This window comes from Pseudonaja textilis, unplaced genomic scaffold (assembly GCF_049901715.1).
Source record: "Pseudonaja textilis isolate UNSWEBS1 unplaced genomic scaffold, rPseTex1.2 PTEXSCF22, whole genome shotgun sequence".
In the NCBI taxonomy this organism is placed as follows: domain Eukaryota; kingdom Metazoa; phylum Chordata; class Lepidosauria; order Squamata; family Elapidae; genus Pseudonaja; species Pseudonaja textilis.
The window spans coordinates 895,769-911,238 of NW_028262865.1; the positions used below are offsets into that span (position 1 = coordinate 895,769).

Genomic DNA, 15,470 nt, shown 5'->3' on the forward strand with positions numbered 1-15,470 from the left:
GCCTCCTCTCTGACCTGCTCCTTGCTTCCCTTTCAGGGGCCCATGGAGGACCAGCGAGGGCGAAGCCAAGGAAGACGGTGAGGGGCACCACAGGGGACGCTTGGCCTCAGGGGAGTGGCTGTTGAAGCAGGGCACGGAACGGGAGGGGACCTCGGAGGTCATCTAGTCTGGCCCCTGCATGAGCACAAGACACCCCCCACCGAATCCTGGAAAGGAACCTCGGAGGCCTTCTAGCCTGAGCCCCTGACCCCTGGCCCGAGCGGAAGGACAAAATGAGGGAGGGGGACCGCGGAGGTCATCTAGCCCAGCCCCCTGCCCAAAGCAGAAGACCCAATACCATTTCAGACCAAGTGCCTCTCCGGTCTCTTCTAAAAAGAGATGGGAGAGCCACAAATTCTAGTGGCAAGCTGTTCCACTGGTTAATTCTCCTATCTATCTATCTATCTATCTATCTATCTATCTATCTATTTATTTCCATCTCTATCTCTGTACCTCTATCTGTCTGTCAGTGTGTCTGTCTATCTACCTACCTACCTACCTACCTACCTATTTATCTCTATCCATCTCTATCTATACATCTATCTGTCTATCCATCCATCCATCCATCCATCCATCCATCTGTGGTGGTCTGGCACTTGAAATGAGACGCAGGGAACCGTCTGAGCAAATGCCAGCCCCGAGAGAACCCAGGTACCAGCTTTTATTGAAAGAAATTGCAAGTACAAAATCAAAACAATGACCTCAACATTACCTCAGCAGGGTGATAATATAATGTGGAAAGTCCCATGAGAATATCTAAGCACGGAAAGTCCCACGGGAATGGCTCGGCTGGGTACTGTGACCTTTTACCTACATTCCTGGTCCTCCTAAGCTTCGCAAATCAAAACAGGACCAAACACCCATAACAAAGGCAATACTGCCCCCATGAGGAGTGTTTGTAGATCCCAGATCTATGCATTAGCTGTACGAAGGACTTACAGAAAATGATATATTACCACATTCCTCCTTTTTTTATTTATTCAAAGATAGGGGTGTTTTAGTGGCATAATACACAGTTCCTCACGACTTGGTCTCATACGCTGAAAAGCTGAGGTACACATTTGAAATAGATTAGGAATACATTGAATACAGCAACATAACATAATAAGTATAATAACAATTATTACAACTAATTGAAGCAATAAACGTAACCATGAGCTGTCAGGAAGCCAATCCCATAGCAAAGCCCAAAGTGACTTATTAAAGCCATCTTTTCCTGCTTTGTGTTCAGCTATGCGGTCTTCCATATCATGAACAGTTCTTGTAATGTTAGGTTCATAATTATGTATAAAAACACAACAATGTGAATGAATTAAAGCACAAACTCCTCCTTTCCCAGACCCAGGTACATGCATACAAAGCCAACAATTAGTTACATTTAAACCCTTTGCTGCAATCCGAATGTCCTTGATGTAGGAATTTTCTTTCCATAAATTATCTCCAAGGTCTCTAGTTTCTGAGATAATAGCAGCTCTCTGCCTCCGTATTAGAGTCCGTGGAGGCATAAGACGAATGGAAAGAGAGGTTGTGTAAGGTAACTTAGGCAACTCCAATTGACACCGATATTGTCCATAGTCTGAAACAGAAACATTAAACAGGATCAAAGTTGTTGCACAGGCTGAAGATATAATATCCTTATCAGGTCCCGAGTAAAGAATGTCTTGATCCTTATGCCAGGACCAATATGCTGGAAAAATCAAAGGATGCCGCTGTTTGCAGATCAATTTAGTCCGATTCCCCAAAGGAACCTGCTGCATACAAGTTGGCAATCTCAGATAAGCAGTCATCTTTTCCCAGCCTTCACAACGCCGCGCCTGGACTGCCGGCATCAAGAGAATCAGGAACCACAGGTATGGAATCAGGAACCACAGGAACGCCATCCTGCTCCTCCGAAACCTCCTTCACTGGCACCTGCGAAGGCGCCTGCGAATGATCAGGCTGAACGCATCGACCAGGAACCCAACGAATTTGACCAAGATGTTCTACTGCTGCATAACCATGTCCCCACGTAATCAGCTCAGCGGGAACCCATGCCGGATCCGGAAGGAACCGCACCAACACTTGAGGCCTCACTGCATCTGTAGAAGGAGAAGAAAAATGCCTGCTGGCCTTTTCGCAGGGAGGTTACCAGACAAATTTAAAAAATTTAAAGTATACAAAGCAAGATTTAAATGATCTTGAATTGCGGAAGCCCCAGGAGCTTCCCTCCTTTTTTATTTAATTTAGCTAACATGTTCTTGAGCGTGCCATTATAACGCTCCACATAGCCTGTCCTGTGGAATTGTATGGAATCCCAAATTTATGTTCCACGGACCACTGTTTGCAAAACTGATCAAAGACTGTGCTCCGATAAGCCGCACCATTGTCTGTTTTAAGGTTTGAGGTGTACCAGCAACTGAAAATGTCTTAATGTAATGATTGATGACATGTTTAACCGCTTCACCTCTTTGAGGAGTAGCCATTAGAAATCCTGAGTAAGTATCCACAGTCACATGTATATACTTCCAGGGTGCAAATGATGGATATTGAGTAACATCCATTTGCCAAATCATTGAAGGTTTCAACCCCCTGGGGTTGACTCCCATAGGGATAGCCGTGCCCTGCTTTGAACAAGTTGGACATTGTTGAATTATGGCAGCAGCTTCTGCAGCAGTAAGCTTAAATTGATGTGCCAACGCTTTAGCATTTTGATGAAAATAACATGGCTGTCCCATGGCTGGACAGTGAGAACTGAAGTTACAGCACTGTCAGCTTTGGCATTGCCTTTGAGATAAAATTCCAGGCAAATTACTATGACTACGAATATGGGCAACAAAACACACATTCACACGCTGCTCCAAACATCCTTGCAACAACAAAAGCAAACGTAGAATATTGGGTGATATTCCAGGAGACAAATAAGAACCTGCTACAAAAGGGTAACAAATTATATACATACAAAGAATCCACTATTAGATTAAAATCCTGATTTTGAAAATTTTGAAAAGCTAAACTCACAGCAGCAAGTTCTGCCTGCTGGGCAGACTTCTGCTTCTGATGTCACTTTTGTATGCCAAATTCCAGATTTATCTTTCCAAACACAAGCACCAAAAAAAAAAATTTTCCTCCATCAGTAAAAACTTTAGGAGCATCTGATATACTGATTTAGGTCACACCCTGTCCCATTGATCTCTTATTTTGCTGACTTTGACCCCTCCAGGAGCCCGACATTGCGCTTTAAAATGTCCAGGCTTCCCACAATTGAAACAAGTTCCTTTTTTAGCATTTCCTGCCTGCAGAGCCAGAGCTAAAGTCTCCATGTTAAAAGTCTGACTCCCCACCTTTCTACATGCATTAATTAAATCGGTGATTTCTCGCTCTCCACTCGCAATAAGTGGATTCAAAATCTTTCTGCAATCTGCATTAGCCTGTTCTGCTAACTTCAAAAGCAATTCATTCGAGTTAATTGATTATCAATTTGCCTTTCAATAGCCACTTTCAATCTGCTAATGAAATTTTCATAGGTTCATTGTTCCTTGTTTGATGTTAGTAAAGGTCTTCTCACCACCTTCGCCGTCAGGGAGAGCCCCATAGCTTGGAAAATTAACTGTGGGAGAAGAACGAATCCTCCTCAGGCATTCCATCTCTCTGTTGTTCCACTGTAGTAAAATTACCAGCTCCATAAAGCTGATCTGGGGTAACATTTGCTGTTCCCTCTGAACTGCCAGCTGTCTCCATTTCTGATCTAACACCAAATATTGGGCTGGAGTTAAAATCATATTCAATAAAGCTCTCCAGTCAGCCAGAATCATTTTATTTCCATAACCAACTGCTTCTAACAATGCCTGAGCATATGGCGATCTAACACCATATTCTTTTTACTGCTTGCTTAATTTCCTTTAAAATCCTGAGAGGTAAAGGCTTCCACACGCTGTGGATTTAATGCAACGTCCACGCCAATTTCTACTGGATTAAGTTGAATCTCCACTCTAAATTCTACCAAATCATCTCCTGATAATTCCCCTCTATTTGTTGCTTCTTGAATAGCTGCAGTAACTGCATCTACTTGAACTCTTAAAGGACAAAGGCAAACCTGTCTTAAACGGCATGGTGCTAGGGAGCGGTTGCTCATGAGTAGCTAATGCATCCATAACCACCCTCCAGGTTAACAAAATTGAAGAAGGGGCACGAGGTTCCTCGTGCAAAAATATCCCTATTTTTTTCCAGGACTCTACTTTAATACTACCTCCCTCTGGATATTATTGAATATGTTTCCAAACATACTGTAATAAATCCTCAATTTCTTTCTTTCCTACGGCATGTCCTCTACTATGAACTCCAAAACCAAAACTATTCCCAGTGATCCCTCTCAATTCCCTGATGTGCCCTGTCTGAGCCTTCGAGAGATCTCCCCCCATACTCACGAAAAGAATCTATCTCCGTCCAGTGAAGAAGATGAGGGCCCAGTCGCCGTCCGCGACGATGAGTATAGGATGCAGGAAACGTATAGCCTTTCAAAGCTATCACGTCGGAACGTATAGCTCTTCCAAACTATCACGTCGGGGTCACCACTTGTGGTGGTCTGGCACTTGAAATGAGACGCAGGGAACCGTCTGAGCAAATGCCAGCCCTGAGGAAACCCAGGTACCAGCTTTTATTAAGAAAGAAATCAAAGTACAGAATCAAAACAATGACCTCAACCGAATGAAAATATGCAGCTGTGGAAAGTCCCGTGAGAATATACAGGCACGAAGGGTCCCATGGGAATGGCTCGGCTGTGCACTGTGAACTCTTACCTACATTCCTGGTCCTCCTAAGCTTCGCATATCAAAACAGGACCAAACACCCATAACAAAGGCAATACTGCCCCCATCAGGAGTGTTTGTAAATCCCCAGATCTATGCATTAGCTGTACGAAGGACTTACAGAAAATGATGATTACCACAGTAGCAAAGCGCGGGGATCGAGCTAGTAGTGCAGTATAGCCTAAGAAAAGGAGAGATCACACCTTAATAAAAGCAATTTGATTAACTATTATTAGAATGGCACATTATGTCAAACGTAAATAAGATGAATTTTATTGTATTTATTTTAATGTTATGATTTTATTTATTGCAAATTTAATAATAATAACGGTGCACGGGCACCTGCTGCCGAATTTTTGCAAAGGGCAAGCGTGTTCCCCCACCACAAAACACACACACAAACACACAAACACACACAACCGATGAGGGAAGGAGGAAGGGAGAAGGAAAGAGAGGAGATGGGGAGAGAGGGAGGAAAGGAGAGAGGGAAGGAGGAAGAAAGAAGGGAGGGAGGAAAGGGAGGAGATGGGGAGAGAGGGAGGAAAGAAGGAAGGAGAGAAAGGAAGACGGGGAGGGAAGAAAGAGGAATGGAGGGGAATCAGAGGGAGGGGAAGAGGGAGGAAGGGAGGAGGTGGAGTGGGAAGGAAGGGAGGGAGGAAGGAAAGCGAGGAGATGGGGAGAGGGAGGAGAGAAGGAGAGAGAGAAATAATGGAGGAAGGAAGGAGATGGGGAGGGAGGGAGGAAAGAAGGAGGGACAGCAATAAGGAAGGAGGGAGGAAGGGCGAAGGAAAGCGAGGAGATGGGGAGAGGGAGGAGAGAAGGAGAGAGAGAAATAATGGAGGAAAGAAGGAGATGGGGAGGGAGAAGGAAGGAAAGGTGGAAGGAAGGAAAAGAGGGAGGAAAGAAGAAAGGAAGGAGGAATGAAGCAATGAGGAAAGGAAGGGAGGAAGGAGGGACCCCTTTCAACCCCACGGAGAAACCAGCTTCTCGGGAGACGGAATCAGCTCAGGGAAACTCCGCCATGAAAGTCTCCTGGGGGGGGAGTTCCGGAGGGGGAAGCGGAAAGCTGAAGCGGGACGGGCCGAGTCAAAGACGATCCGTGGAGTTGCCGTCGCGGCGCCTGGAAGCTGGGCCCCAAGCGTTTTGCTGCCATCCCCCTCAAAGCAAAGGACACAGCCAGGAGAAGTCCCGATTTTTGGCCAAGTGCTCCTTGTCAGCCTTCATCATCTCCTCCGTGTAGCATGGGGCGGCGCGGTTCTTCTGCACCAGCGCGTCAATCATGGCCATCAGCTGGCCCACCTGAGCTTCGCGCTCCGCACCTTTCGCCTTGTTGTTAAAGGCCAGGAAGCGTTTGCTGCAGCGGTACACCTGCTCCTTCAGGCCCGTGTTGCCTTCGGCGATGAACTTCTCCAGGGTTTTGCACTCCAGGTCCTCCTTGCGGGTGAAGAGGATGATCATGTAATCCTTGGCCTTCAAGCTGAAGATCTCCTTGATCAAGCGTGCCACCTCCTTCTCCTCCTTGGTGAAGCTGACTGGGCGGATCACCTGCAGGATGACGTGGGGGCCCGGCCTGCAAAACTCGATGCACTTGCTCACTTTGGCCGAGGTTTCCCGCTCGAGACGAGCCGTGTCGAGGAAGCCCGGCATGTCCACCACTACCACTTTCCGGCCGTTCACCTCGGCCTCCTCCCGTTGGCAAGTCTGGGTGATGGAGCCAAACGACATCTTGGATTCAAAGACCGGGCTTCCCAGGATGGTGTTGCCCACCGCGCTTTTCCCGTTGCCGGTTTTCCCCACAAGGACGATCCGCCGTTCGGGCCCTACAAACCCAAAGCAGGAAGAGGAGAGAGAAGGAGGGGGACCGGTCAGGAGCACTGGAGATGACCGGGGTCAAAGGCGCCATCAGTTCAGAATCCCTGTGTGCTCACGAGTGACCTCAATCCAGCCCCCCTTGACGGCCTTTCTTATCTCCCGCTCATTTCTCCCCCCGACCGTTAGTAGGTCCGATTCTTGTAGGGAGCTTCAGGTTGCAATCAGTCTTGATCCTCCTTTGAGCTGCCTAAATCTCCTGATATTCCTGCCACTGAATCTATCCATCTATCAATCTCTCTATCTATCATCTATCTATTTATCTATCTATCTATCATCTATCTATCTATCCTTCTATCTATCTATCCTTCTATCTATCCATCTATCTACCTATCCTTCTTTTTCTTTCTTTCTTTCTTTCTTTCTTTCTTTCTTTCTTTCTTTCTTTCTTTCTTTCTTTCTTTCTCTCTCTCTCGCTCTCCATCCATCCATCCATCCATCCATCTATCTATCCATCCATCCACCTAGCTATCCTTCTATCTATCTATCTATCTATCTATCTATCTATCTATCTATCTATCTATCTATCTATCTATCCTTCTATCTATCTATCCTTCTATCTATCCATCTATCTACCTATCCTTCTTTCTTTCTTTCTTTCTTTCTTTCTTTCTTTCTTTCTTTCTTTCTTTCTTTCTTTCTATCTATCTATCTATCTATCTATCTATCTATCTATCTATCTATCTATCCATCTATCCATCTATTTACCTATCCTTCTTTCTATCTATCTATCTATCTATCTATCTATCTATCTATCTATCTATCTATCTATCTATCTATCCATCCATCCATCTATTTACCTATCCTTCTTTCTATCTATCTATCTATCTATCTATCTATCTATCTATCTATCTATCTATCTATCTATCTATCTTTCCATCTATTTATCTTTATCATTTCTTTCTCCATCTATATCTAACTATCTATATATCCCCATCTATTTATCTATCCATCCATCTATCCCTCTTTCTCTCCATCTATATCTACGGTATCTATCTATCTATCTATCTATCTATCTATCTATCTATCTATCTATTTATCTATCTATTTTCTTATCTTCCGCTCATTCCCCCCCTGACTGTTAGTAGGTCAGATTCTTGTAGGGAGCTTAAGCTTGCAGTCCTCGACTTAACCACCCTTCCCTTCCTCGACTGTCCAAAGTTACGACGGCAAAAAGGACTTATGACCATTTCTTCATACTCACGACCTTTGACGCATTCCCCCTCATCACACGCTCGGCCACCGCTTCATATTTGCGATGGTGGCAGCCATCGTCTGTCCGTGTGTGTGTGTGTGTGTGTTTGACCTGCACAAATTTCAATGGGGAAGCCCGATTTGCTTAACGACCGGGGAGGGAACTCCCTTCAACAAATGTCTTATTTAACGACTGAAAAATTTTGGACTCTATTTGGGTTGTAAATTGAGGATACTTGGACTCTTCCCCTCTGGGGAAAGCCCTGAGTTTCACTTAGCAACGGCGGGGAGAAAAATTATCACGTGGGGCAAAACTCTCTTCAATGTCTCACTTAACGACTGAAACGTTGGGCCCGTCGTAAAGCCAAGGACTTCCGGGAGCCTGAATCGCCTGACTTCCTCAGTCTGAGGCGACCAGAGCCCATCCTCCCCACCCCACCCAGGACCCCAGCTGTTTCCCAACCCCCACTGCAGCCCCTCCCCCAATTACCTTGGATATTTCCAGACATTTCTGGAAAAATTTCACAGCGCCGATCTGGAAGTTTCTGTGGGAAAAGCAAAACTCTGGAATCAACTCCGGAAGTTTCTCTCCCCAAACAGGAGAAAAAAGGGGGAGGAAAGGAGGGAGGGAGGAAGAGGGGAAGGAAAATAGGAAGGGAGGAAAGAAGGAGGGAAGGAAATAAGGGGAGGGAGGAGGGAAAGAGGAAGAGGAAGGGAGGGGAGGAGATAGGAAGGGAGGAAAGAAGGAGGGAAGGAAATAAGGGAGGAAGGAGGGAGGGAGGAAGAGGAAGGGAGGGAGGAAAGAAGGAGGGAAGGAAATAAGGGAGGAAGGAGGGAGGGAGGAAGAGGGGAAGGAAAATAGGGAGGAAAGAAGGAGGGAAGGAAAGAAGGGAGGAAGGAGGAGGGAGGAAGAGGAAGGGAGGGGAGGAAATAGGAAGGGAGGAAAGAAGGAGGGAAGGAAATAAGGGAGGGAGGAGGGAGGGAGGAAGAGGAAGGGAGGGAGGAACGAAGGAGGGAAGGAAATAAGGGAGGAAGGAGGGAGGGAGGAAGAGGGGAAGGAAAATAGGAAGGGAGGAAAGAAGGAGGGATGGAAATAAGGGAGGAATGAGGGAAGGAGGAAGAGGAAGGGAGGGGAGGAGATAGGAAGGGAGGAAAGAAGGAGGGAAGGAAATAAGGAGGAAGGAGGGAGGGAGGAAGAGGAAGGGAGGGAGGAATGAAGGAGGGAAGGAAATAAGGGAGGAAGGAGGGAGGGAGGAAGAGGGGAAGGAAAATAGGAAGGGAGGATAGAAGGAGGGATGGAAATAAGGGAGGAAGGAGGGAGGGGAGGAAGAGGGGAAGGAAAATAGGGAGGAAAGAAGGAGGGAAGGAAAGAACGGAGAAAGGAGGGAGGGAGGAAGAGGAAGGGAGGGAGGAATGAAGGAGGGAAGGAAATAAGGGAGGAAGGAGGGGGAGGGAGGAAGAGGGGAAGGAAAATAGGAAGGGAGGATAGAAGGAGGGATGGAAATAAGGGAGGAAGGAGGGAGGGGAGGAAGAGGGGAAGGAAAATAGGGAGGAAAGAAGGAGGGAAGGAAATAAGGGAGGGAGGAGGGAGGGAGGAAGAGGGGAAGGAAAATAGGAAGGGAGGAAAGGAGGGATGGAAATAAGGGAGGAGGAGGGAGGGAGGAAGAGGGGAAGGAAAATAGGGAGGAAAGAAGGAGGGAAGGAAAGAACGGAGAAAGGAGGGAGGGAGGAAGAGGAAGGGAGGGAGGAGATAGGAAGGGAGGAAAGAAGGAGGGATGGAAAGGGGAGGGAGGAGGGAGGGAGGAAGAGGAAGGGAGGGAGGAGATAGGAAGGGAAGAAAGAAGGAGGGATGGAAAGAAGGGAGAAAGGAGGGAGGGAGGAAGAGGAAGGGAGGGAGGAGATAGGAAAGGAGGAAAGAAGGAGGGATGGAAAGAAGGGAGGGAGGAGGGAGGGGAGGAAGAGGAAGGGAGGAGGGAAGGAAATAAGGGAGGGAGGAGGGAGGGAGGAAGAGGAAGGGAGGGAGGAGATAGGAAGGGAGGGAAGAAGGAGGGAATGAAATAAGGGAGGGAAGAGGAAGGGAGGGAAGGAGATACAAGTGAACAACCAAAAAGGGTCCCTGGAGGTCAGCTAGCCCAACCCACCTGCCCCCCTCCTCTGCCCTCCCCCCAACCCCACCACCCCCAAATGCCCAAACTCCGCTCTCCCCCCCCTCTTGAGGCCAGGAATGGGGAGGGGGGGCTTTTGTCCCTCCCTCCAACTCTGGAGAACCTTTGCAGCCCCTCCCCCCTTCTTTTTCTTCTTCCCACCCCCCCCACCCCCCCATGGGATGGGAGGGAGGGAATTTGGGGAGGGGGGAGGGCTGGGCAGTCCCGTTAGAGGAGCCCCCACCCCCCCACCCTCCTCCTCCTCCCCCCCTTTGCCTGCGGGACGGGGGAGGGGGGACTTCGGAGGGAGGGAGGGAGAGAGCAACCGGAGTGCCTCCTTCTGGGATTGGTGGGGGGGAGGGCTCTAGAAAGAATATATATATATATATGTATGTATGTGTGTGTATATATATATATATGTGTGTGTGTGTGTGTGTGTGTGTGTGTGTGTGTGTATATGTATATATATATACATATATATTTTTATATATTTATATTTATATATATTTATATACACACACACACACACACACATATATATATATATATACACACACACACATATATATATATATACACACACATCTATCTATCTATCTATCTATCTATCTATCTCTATCTCTATCTCTATCTATCTATATATACATATATATATATAAATATACATATACATATACACACACACACACACACATATATATGTACGCCTAGGTATGTTCAGGTCTTTTCCCATGTAAGATTCAGAGTATCTTGGGGATGTTTCGGCGAGGTCCCCCTCGCCATCCTCAGGCTTAAGTCCTTCCATTTGGTGTGTTTGGATTTTAAGTGACAGTTTGTGTTGACCTTGTTTTGGACTGAGTCAAAAGCTCTTCCTGGGAGAACTTTTTTTTTTTTTCTCCTCCAGCCTGAAGGTTGAGTTGGAGATAATAAAGGGATTCTTCTGGCTTCTCTGACTGGGGTGGCCTTGGTGCCACGCCCTTTCTGGGTCATCGCAAGCAGCATTTAAGATAGTTGGACTATAATATATATGGAGGTGACGAAACAGAGAGCGATGATTACCGCGACGACGATCTTTCCTCTCAACCACCCAAATTTTTTGGCCATTTTGCGAGCGTTGCGGTTCTCCGCCACGAAAACCTGGACGATGGCATCCCTCAGGTTGGGCTCCATATACAGCCAGTTGACGTAGTACCGCCCGCCATTCTGGACAACGGTTCTCCTCACTATCGCCATCAGCTCGGACACCTGCCTTGCCTGCTCAGCGCCCACTGCCCCGTTGTTGAAACCGCAGAAGCGGTGCCCGCACCGCCGGTTCAGTTCGTGCAGGTCCCGGCTGTCGGCGTTGCGGACGTATTCCTGCAGCGGGGTCCCTCCCAGATTCTCCACGCTGGTGAAGAGGACGACGGTGTGCCAGGCGGATTCGGGCCCAAAGATATCCCAGACGCACTTGGCGGCGACGGCGTCTTCTGCGGTGAAGCGTCCCACCCGGGTGACCAAGATCAGGGCGTGGGGGCCGGGCTGGGAGAAGTTGACACAAGCCAGGATCTCCCGTTGCTCGATCTCCGTGTAGTCGTCAGTGTCGAACAGGCCGGGGGTGTCGACCACGTAGACCGCCGTGTCCTGCCAGCTTCCCTGCCCCCTCTGGCAGCTCAGGGTGGTGGTCTTGGCTGACACGGCGGACTCAAACTCCTTCCGTCCGAGGATGGTGTTGCCCGTGGCTCTTTTCCCACCACCCGACTTTCCGACCAGGATGAGCCGGAGTTCGGCATCGTCCTCTGGGAGTTGGAAGAGACAGGGAGACGGCGTTAGGGCGGAGTGTAGTTACACCGCTGGAATGGAATTCAGGGCATGGATTCAGTTTTTGACAGAGAAAGTGGAGGGGGGGATGGAGGGAGCAAGGGAGAGAGAGAGAGAGAAAGAGAAAGAGAGAGAAAGAGAGATGGAGATAGAGAAAGAGAGAGAAAGAGAGAAAAAGAGAGGGATAGATAGGTGGATGGGTGGGTGATAGAGACAGATGGAGGATAGGATACATAACTATAGATGGATGGATGGACAGACAGACAGAAGCATGACAGGATACCCGCAAAAATTTAAGAAAACACACACACACAGACACATATATATATATGAAACACACATATATGGTAGAGATAGAGATTTAGATAGAGATAGATTAGATAGAGATAGATAGATGATTAGATAGATAGATAGATAGATAGATAGATAGATAGATAGATAGATGAGAGAGAGAGATAAATGACAGATGATACGTAGGTAGATAAATGATAAGAGAGATATAGGGATAGATAGATAGAAATGATAGATGATAGGTAGAAAGAGAGAGAGAGAGATAAATGATAGATGATAGGTAGGTAGATAAGTGATAGAGAGAGGGAGATAGATAGATAGATAGATAGATAGATAGATAGATAGATAGATAGGGAGGGAGGGAGGGAGGGAAGTATGATAGGTAGGTAGATAGATAAATGATAGAGAGACATGAAGATAGATGTTTAGATTGAGTGAGAGAGAGAGAGAGATAAATGATAGAGAGATAGATTGATAGATAGATAGATGATAGATACATAGATAGAAAGATAGATAGATAGATAGATAGATAGATAGATAGATAGATATGATAGATGATAGGGAGAGAGAGAGAGAGAAATGATAGGTAGGTTGGTAGGTAGGTAGAGATAAGAGATACGTAGATAAGTACATAAATGATAGAGAGAGAAATGTAGATAGAGAAATGATAGAGATGGAGAGAGAAAGAGAGAGACCAAGTGATTGAATCCGGCCTGTCTTGCCCCCCCCCCAGGACACGGCCACCGTCGTAAGTCCAAGTCAGTTGCCGAGCCCCCCGAGGTTGGAGGCGGGGACCCCCAGGGTTGGTCCTCCAGGGTGGGGGGGGGTCGGGGGGGGGTCTCTTACCTGCCCATCCTCCCTGCTCCACGTCGGCCTGAAAGAGGGGAAGGGGGGGGATGGGAATTAGGAGCGATCCTCTGCTTGGGAAGGAGGGAAGGGGCAGCGAAGGGAAGGGAGGTGTATTTCCCCCTGGGGGAGGGGGGGGGGGGAAGGAGGAGGGAGGGAGGAAGAAAGGAAGGAGGGAGGGAGGGAAGGAGAGAAGGAAGGAGGGAAAGAGGGAGGGAGGAACAAAGGAAGGAGGGAGAGAGGAAGGGAGAAAGAAGAAAGAAAACCAGGAAGGACAGAAGGGAGGAGGGTGGGAAGAAAGCAAGAAAGAAAGGAGGGAGGAAAATAGGTCAGGGAGGGAGGGAGGGAGGAAAAGAGGAAGGGGGTGAGTGCCAGGACCCCCTTGAGACCCCCTTCTTCTCCCCATACCTACCTGGTAAGAGTCGGTCGAGGACTGGTAGGCCATTTCCGTCTCCTTCCTTCCTTCCTTCCTTCCTTCCTTCCTTCCTTCCTTCCTTCCCTCCTTCCTTCCTTCCCTCCTTCCTCTCTTCTCTTCTCTTCTCTTCTCTTCTCTTCTCTTCTCTTCTCTTCTCTTCTGTGATAAAATAAAACAACACATCAATCTCCTTACAGAGTCACAGAGACGGAAGGGACCTTCCGAGGTCATCTAGTCCAACCCCCTTTTCCCAAGGTAGGAGACCCCTGACAAGAGTCACAGAGACGGGAGGGATCCCTCGGAGGTCATCTAGTCCAACCCCCTTCTTTCTCAAGGCCCTAGACCTCCTACCACCCCTCGTCTTTCGGGGGTGAGGTTAGGAAAATGAGGGAGGTTTGGGGTTTTTGGGGGAGGGAGGGGGCCGTCTCTGTTGGATTATTCCATTAGGCTGGCCGGGGGAGGGAGGGTCCCCAGTGCCAATGGACAGGTAAGGCAGGCGAGCCCCTCCCCTTGCAGAGCCGGGGGGGGATGAGGGCGGGCCCAAGGATCCTCGGAGGTCATCTAGTCTAACCCGTTTTCCCAAGGCAGGAGACCCCACCCCCACCCACCATATTTATGTCCCTAAAAGACCCCAGGGTGGGGGGAGTTAGACTCCGGGGAGGGAGGGGGGTCTCTCTCTCCTTGAAGACCCCCAGGGGGAGGGGCTAAGCCTCTTAGCTCCTCCCCCAAGGAATCTTCCTCCTCCTCCTCCTCCCCCCCCCACAAGTCCTCGGATCTACGTCCCCTCCTTCTGGCGAGGGGGAGGAGGGCCCGGAATGGGGAGCGGGGGGCTAAATCCCTCCAGACCCCCCCATCTCTGTCCCCAAAGACCCCAAAGGGTCTGTGTGTGTGTGTGTGTGTGTGTGTGTGTGTGAAGTCTGTTAGTGATTGGGGACAAACCCCCAAACAGAATGTGCAGCAGCAGTCAAGCCAGGCAGCCAAATGAGAGAGGAAGGGCCCTAGAGTTTACACACACTGATGACAAACACTGTTTTTGTAGTTTAAATAGTTGTTTAATCCAATTAGAGTTTAAACATTGTCAATCAGTCCATATGTCATTCACAAATATATCCATTCAGTAACTTAGTCCATTCACTAGTCAGTTCTATATCCTTATCTGCTTGTAAAGATATCTTCTCCTCTGATACCTTTCCTCTTGAAGACAACGCTGAGTATTCACAGGATATCAGCACATCAATGAAGTAGTCCTTTCGTTCAGGTATTCAAACAGTTGTAGCAAACAGTAGCAAACAAACAGTAGCAAGCAGACAAAACAAGCAGAGAGAAATTACGTTTCTCTTACTGCCTTTTATTGCCGTTTGTAACCGCACCCTTAATTAGTTAATTACAAGCAGTTTGGTGCTTAAAGCTATAAGTTACAAACACCCAAACCTTGGTTTATATATTTATTCACCCAAACTTAGTTGGTGTATCATTGTTATACCCAACAAAGTCCCCCCTTCACCTCTGGAAAGGGGCTGCGGACCCTCCTTGTCCCGCTTTGCGTCCGATCGGCGCCTTTCCTCCCCCCCCCACCCACACCTAGAAGAAGGAAAAAGGAAGGTAGAAGAAAGATAGATAGATGGATGGAAGGAAGGAAGGAAGGAAGGAAGGAAGGAAGGAAGGAAGGAAAGAAAGAAGAGAAAGGAAGGTAGAAGAAGGAAAGAAAGGAAGGTAGAAGATAGATAGATAGATGGAAAGATGGAAAGAAAGAAGGAAAGAAAGAAAGGAAGGAAGGAAGGTAGAACAAAGATGAAAAGAAAGAAAGGAAGGTAGAAGACAGATAGATAGATATAGATATAGATAGATATATGGAAAGAAAAAAGAAAGAATGAAAGAAAGAAAGATAGGAAAAGGAAGGTTGAAGGTAGATAGATAGATAGATAGAAAGAAAGAAAGAAAGAAAGAAAGAAAGAAAGAAAGAAAGAAAGAAAGAGAAAGGAAGGTAGAAGAAGGAAAAAGGAAGGTAGACGATAGATAGAAAGAAAGAAAGAAAAAAAGAAAGAATGAATGAAAGAAAGAAAGAAAGGAAAGAAAGAAAGAGGAAGGGAA

The 15,470-nt window shown here is 47.4% G+C and overlaps 6 protein-coding genes and 1 pseudogene across 13 annotated transcripts in view; 2 read left to right on the top strand and 5 right to left on the bottom strand.

Annotated features, from left to right (window-relative positions):
• LOC113454141 (GTPase IMAP family member 8-like) overlaps positions 1–15,470 on the bottom strand; it is a 169,970-nt gene that overhangs the window by 76,538 nt on the left and 77,962 nt on the right.
• LOC113454669 (NAD(P)(+)--arginine ADP-ribosyltransferase 2-like) overlaps positions 1–15,470 on the bottom strand; it is a 282,768-nt gene that overhangs the window by 64,437 nt on the left and 202,861 nt on the right. The window lies entirely within an intron of this gene.
• The window catches only part of LOC148123724 (GTPase IMAP family member 5-like), a 373,254-nt pseudogene that overhangs the window by 63,782 nt on the left and 294,002 nt on the right, over positions 1–15,470 (top strand). The gene's annotated exons all lie outside the window — the stretch shown is intronic.
• Positions 1–15,470, bottom strand: part of LOC148123726 (GTPase IMAP family member 9-like) — a 317,013-nt gene that overhangs the window by 52,280 nt on the left and 249,263 nt on the right. The gene's annotated exons all lie outside the window — the stretch shown is intronic.
• The window catches only part of LOC113455043 (GTPase IMAP family member 5-like), a 63,472-nt gene that overhangs the window by 25,622 nt on the left and 22,380 nt on the right, over positions 1–15,470 (top strand). The gene's annotated exons all lie outside the window — the stretch shown is intronic.
• LOC148123727 (GTPase IMAP family member 9-like) overlaps positions 5,090–15,470 on the bottom strand; it is a 259,666-nt gene continuing 249,285 nt past the window's right edge. For 3 of the 4 annotated variants that reach the window (XM_087918961.1, XM_087918960.1, XM_087918962.1), the window contains exons 2-3: positions 8,377–8,431; positions 5,090–6,643 (exon numbers count right to left, since the gene is read on the bottom strand). In XM_087918961.1, the coding sequence (XP_087775087.1) occupies positions 5,982–6,643; positions 8,377–8,395 (681 nt within the window). In that variant the 5' untranslated portion in view covers positions 8,396–8,431 and the 3' untranslated portion in view covers positions 5,090–5,981. Of the gene's footprint in view, positions 6,644–8,376; positions 8,432–10,356; positions 10,370–15,470 lie in introns of those variants that run through there. The other variant, XM_087918963.1, reaches the window with a different exon arrangement.
• Positions 10,730–13,499, bottom strand: LOC113454751 (GTPase IMAP family member 2-like). Its single transcript, XM_087918958.1, has 3 exons — positions 13,377–13,499; positions 12,965–12,992; positions 10,730–11,805 (listed from the first exon to the last, which is right to left on the bottom strand). Exons 1-3 carry the CDS (start codon positions 13,407–13,409, stop codon positions 11,033–11,035), a joined length of 834 nt encoding a protein of 277 aa, XP_087775084.1. The 5' UTR covers positions 13,410–13,499; the 3' UTR covers positions 10,730–11,032.

Coding starts and splice junctions, on each gene's coding strand:
- LOC113454751 (XM_087918958.1), bottom strand. CDS start 13,409: ATGGCCTACCAGTCCTCGACCGACTCTTACCAG. Junction 12,993..13,376: donor CCTCGACCGACTCTTACCAG/GTAGGTATGGGG, acceptor CCCCTCTTTCAG/GCCGACGTGGAGCAGGGAGG. Junction 11,806..12,964: donor GGAGCAGGGAGGATGGGCAG/GTAAGAGACCCC, acceptor TCCAACTCCCAG/AGGACGATGCCGAACTCCGG.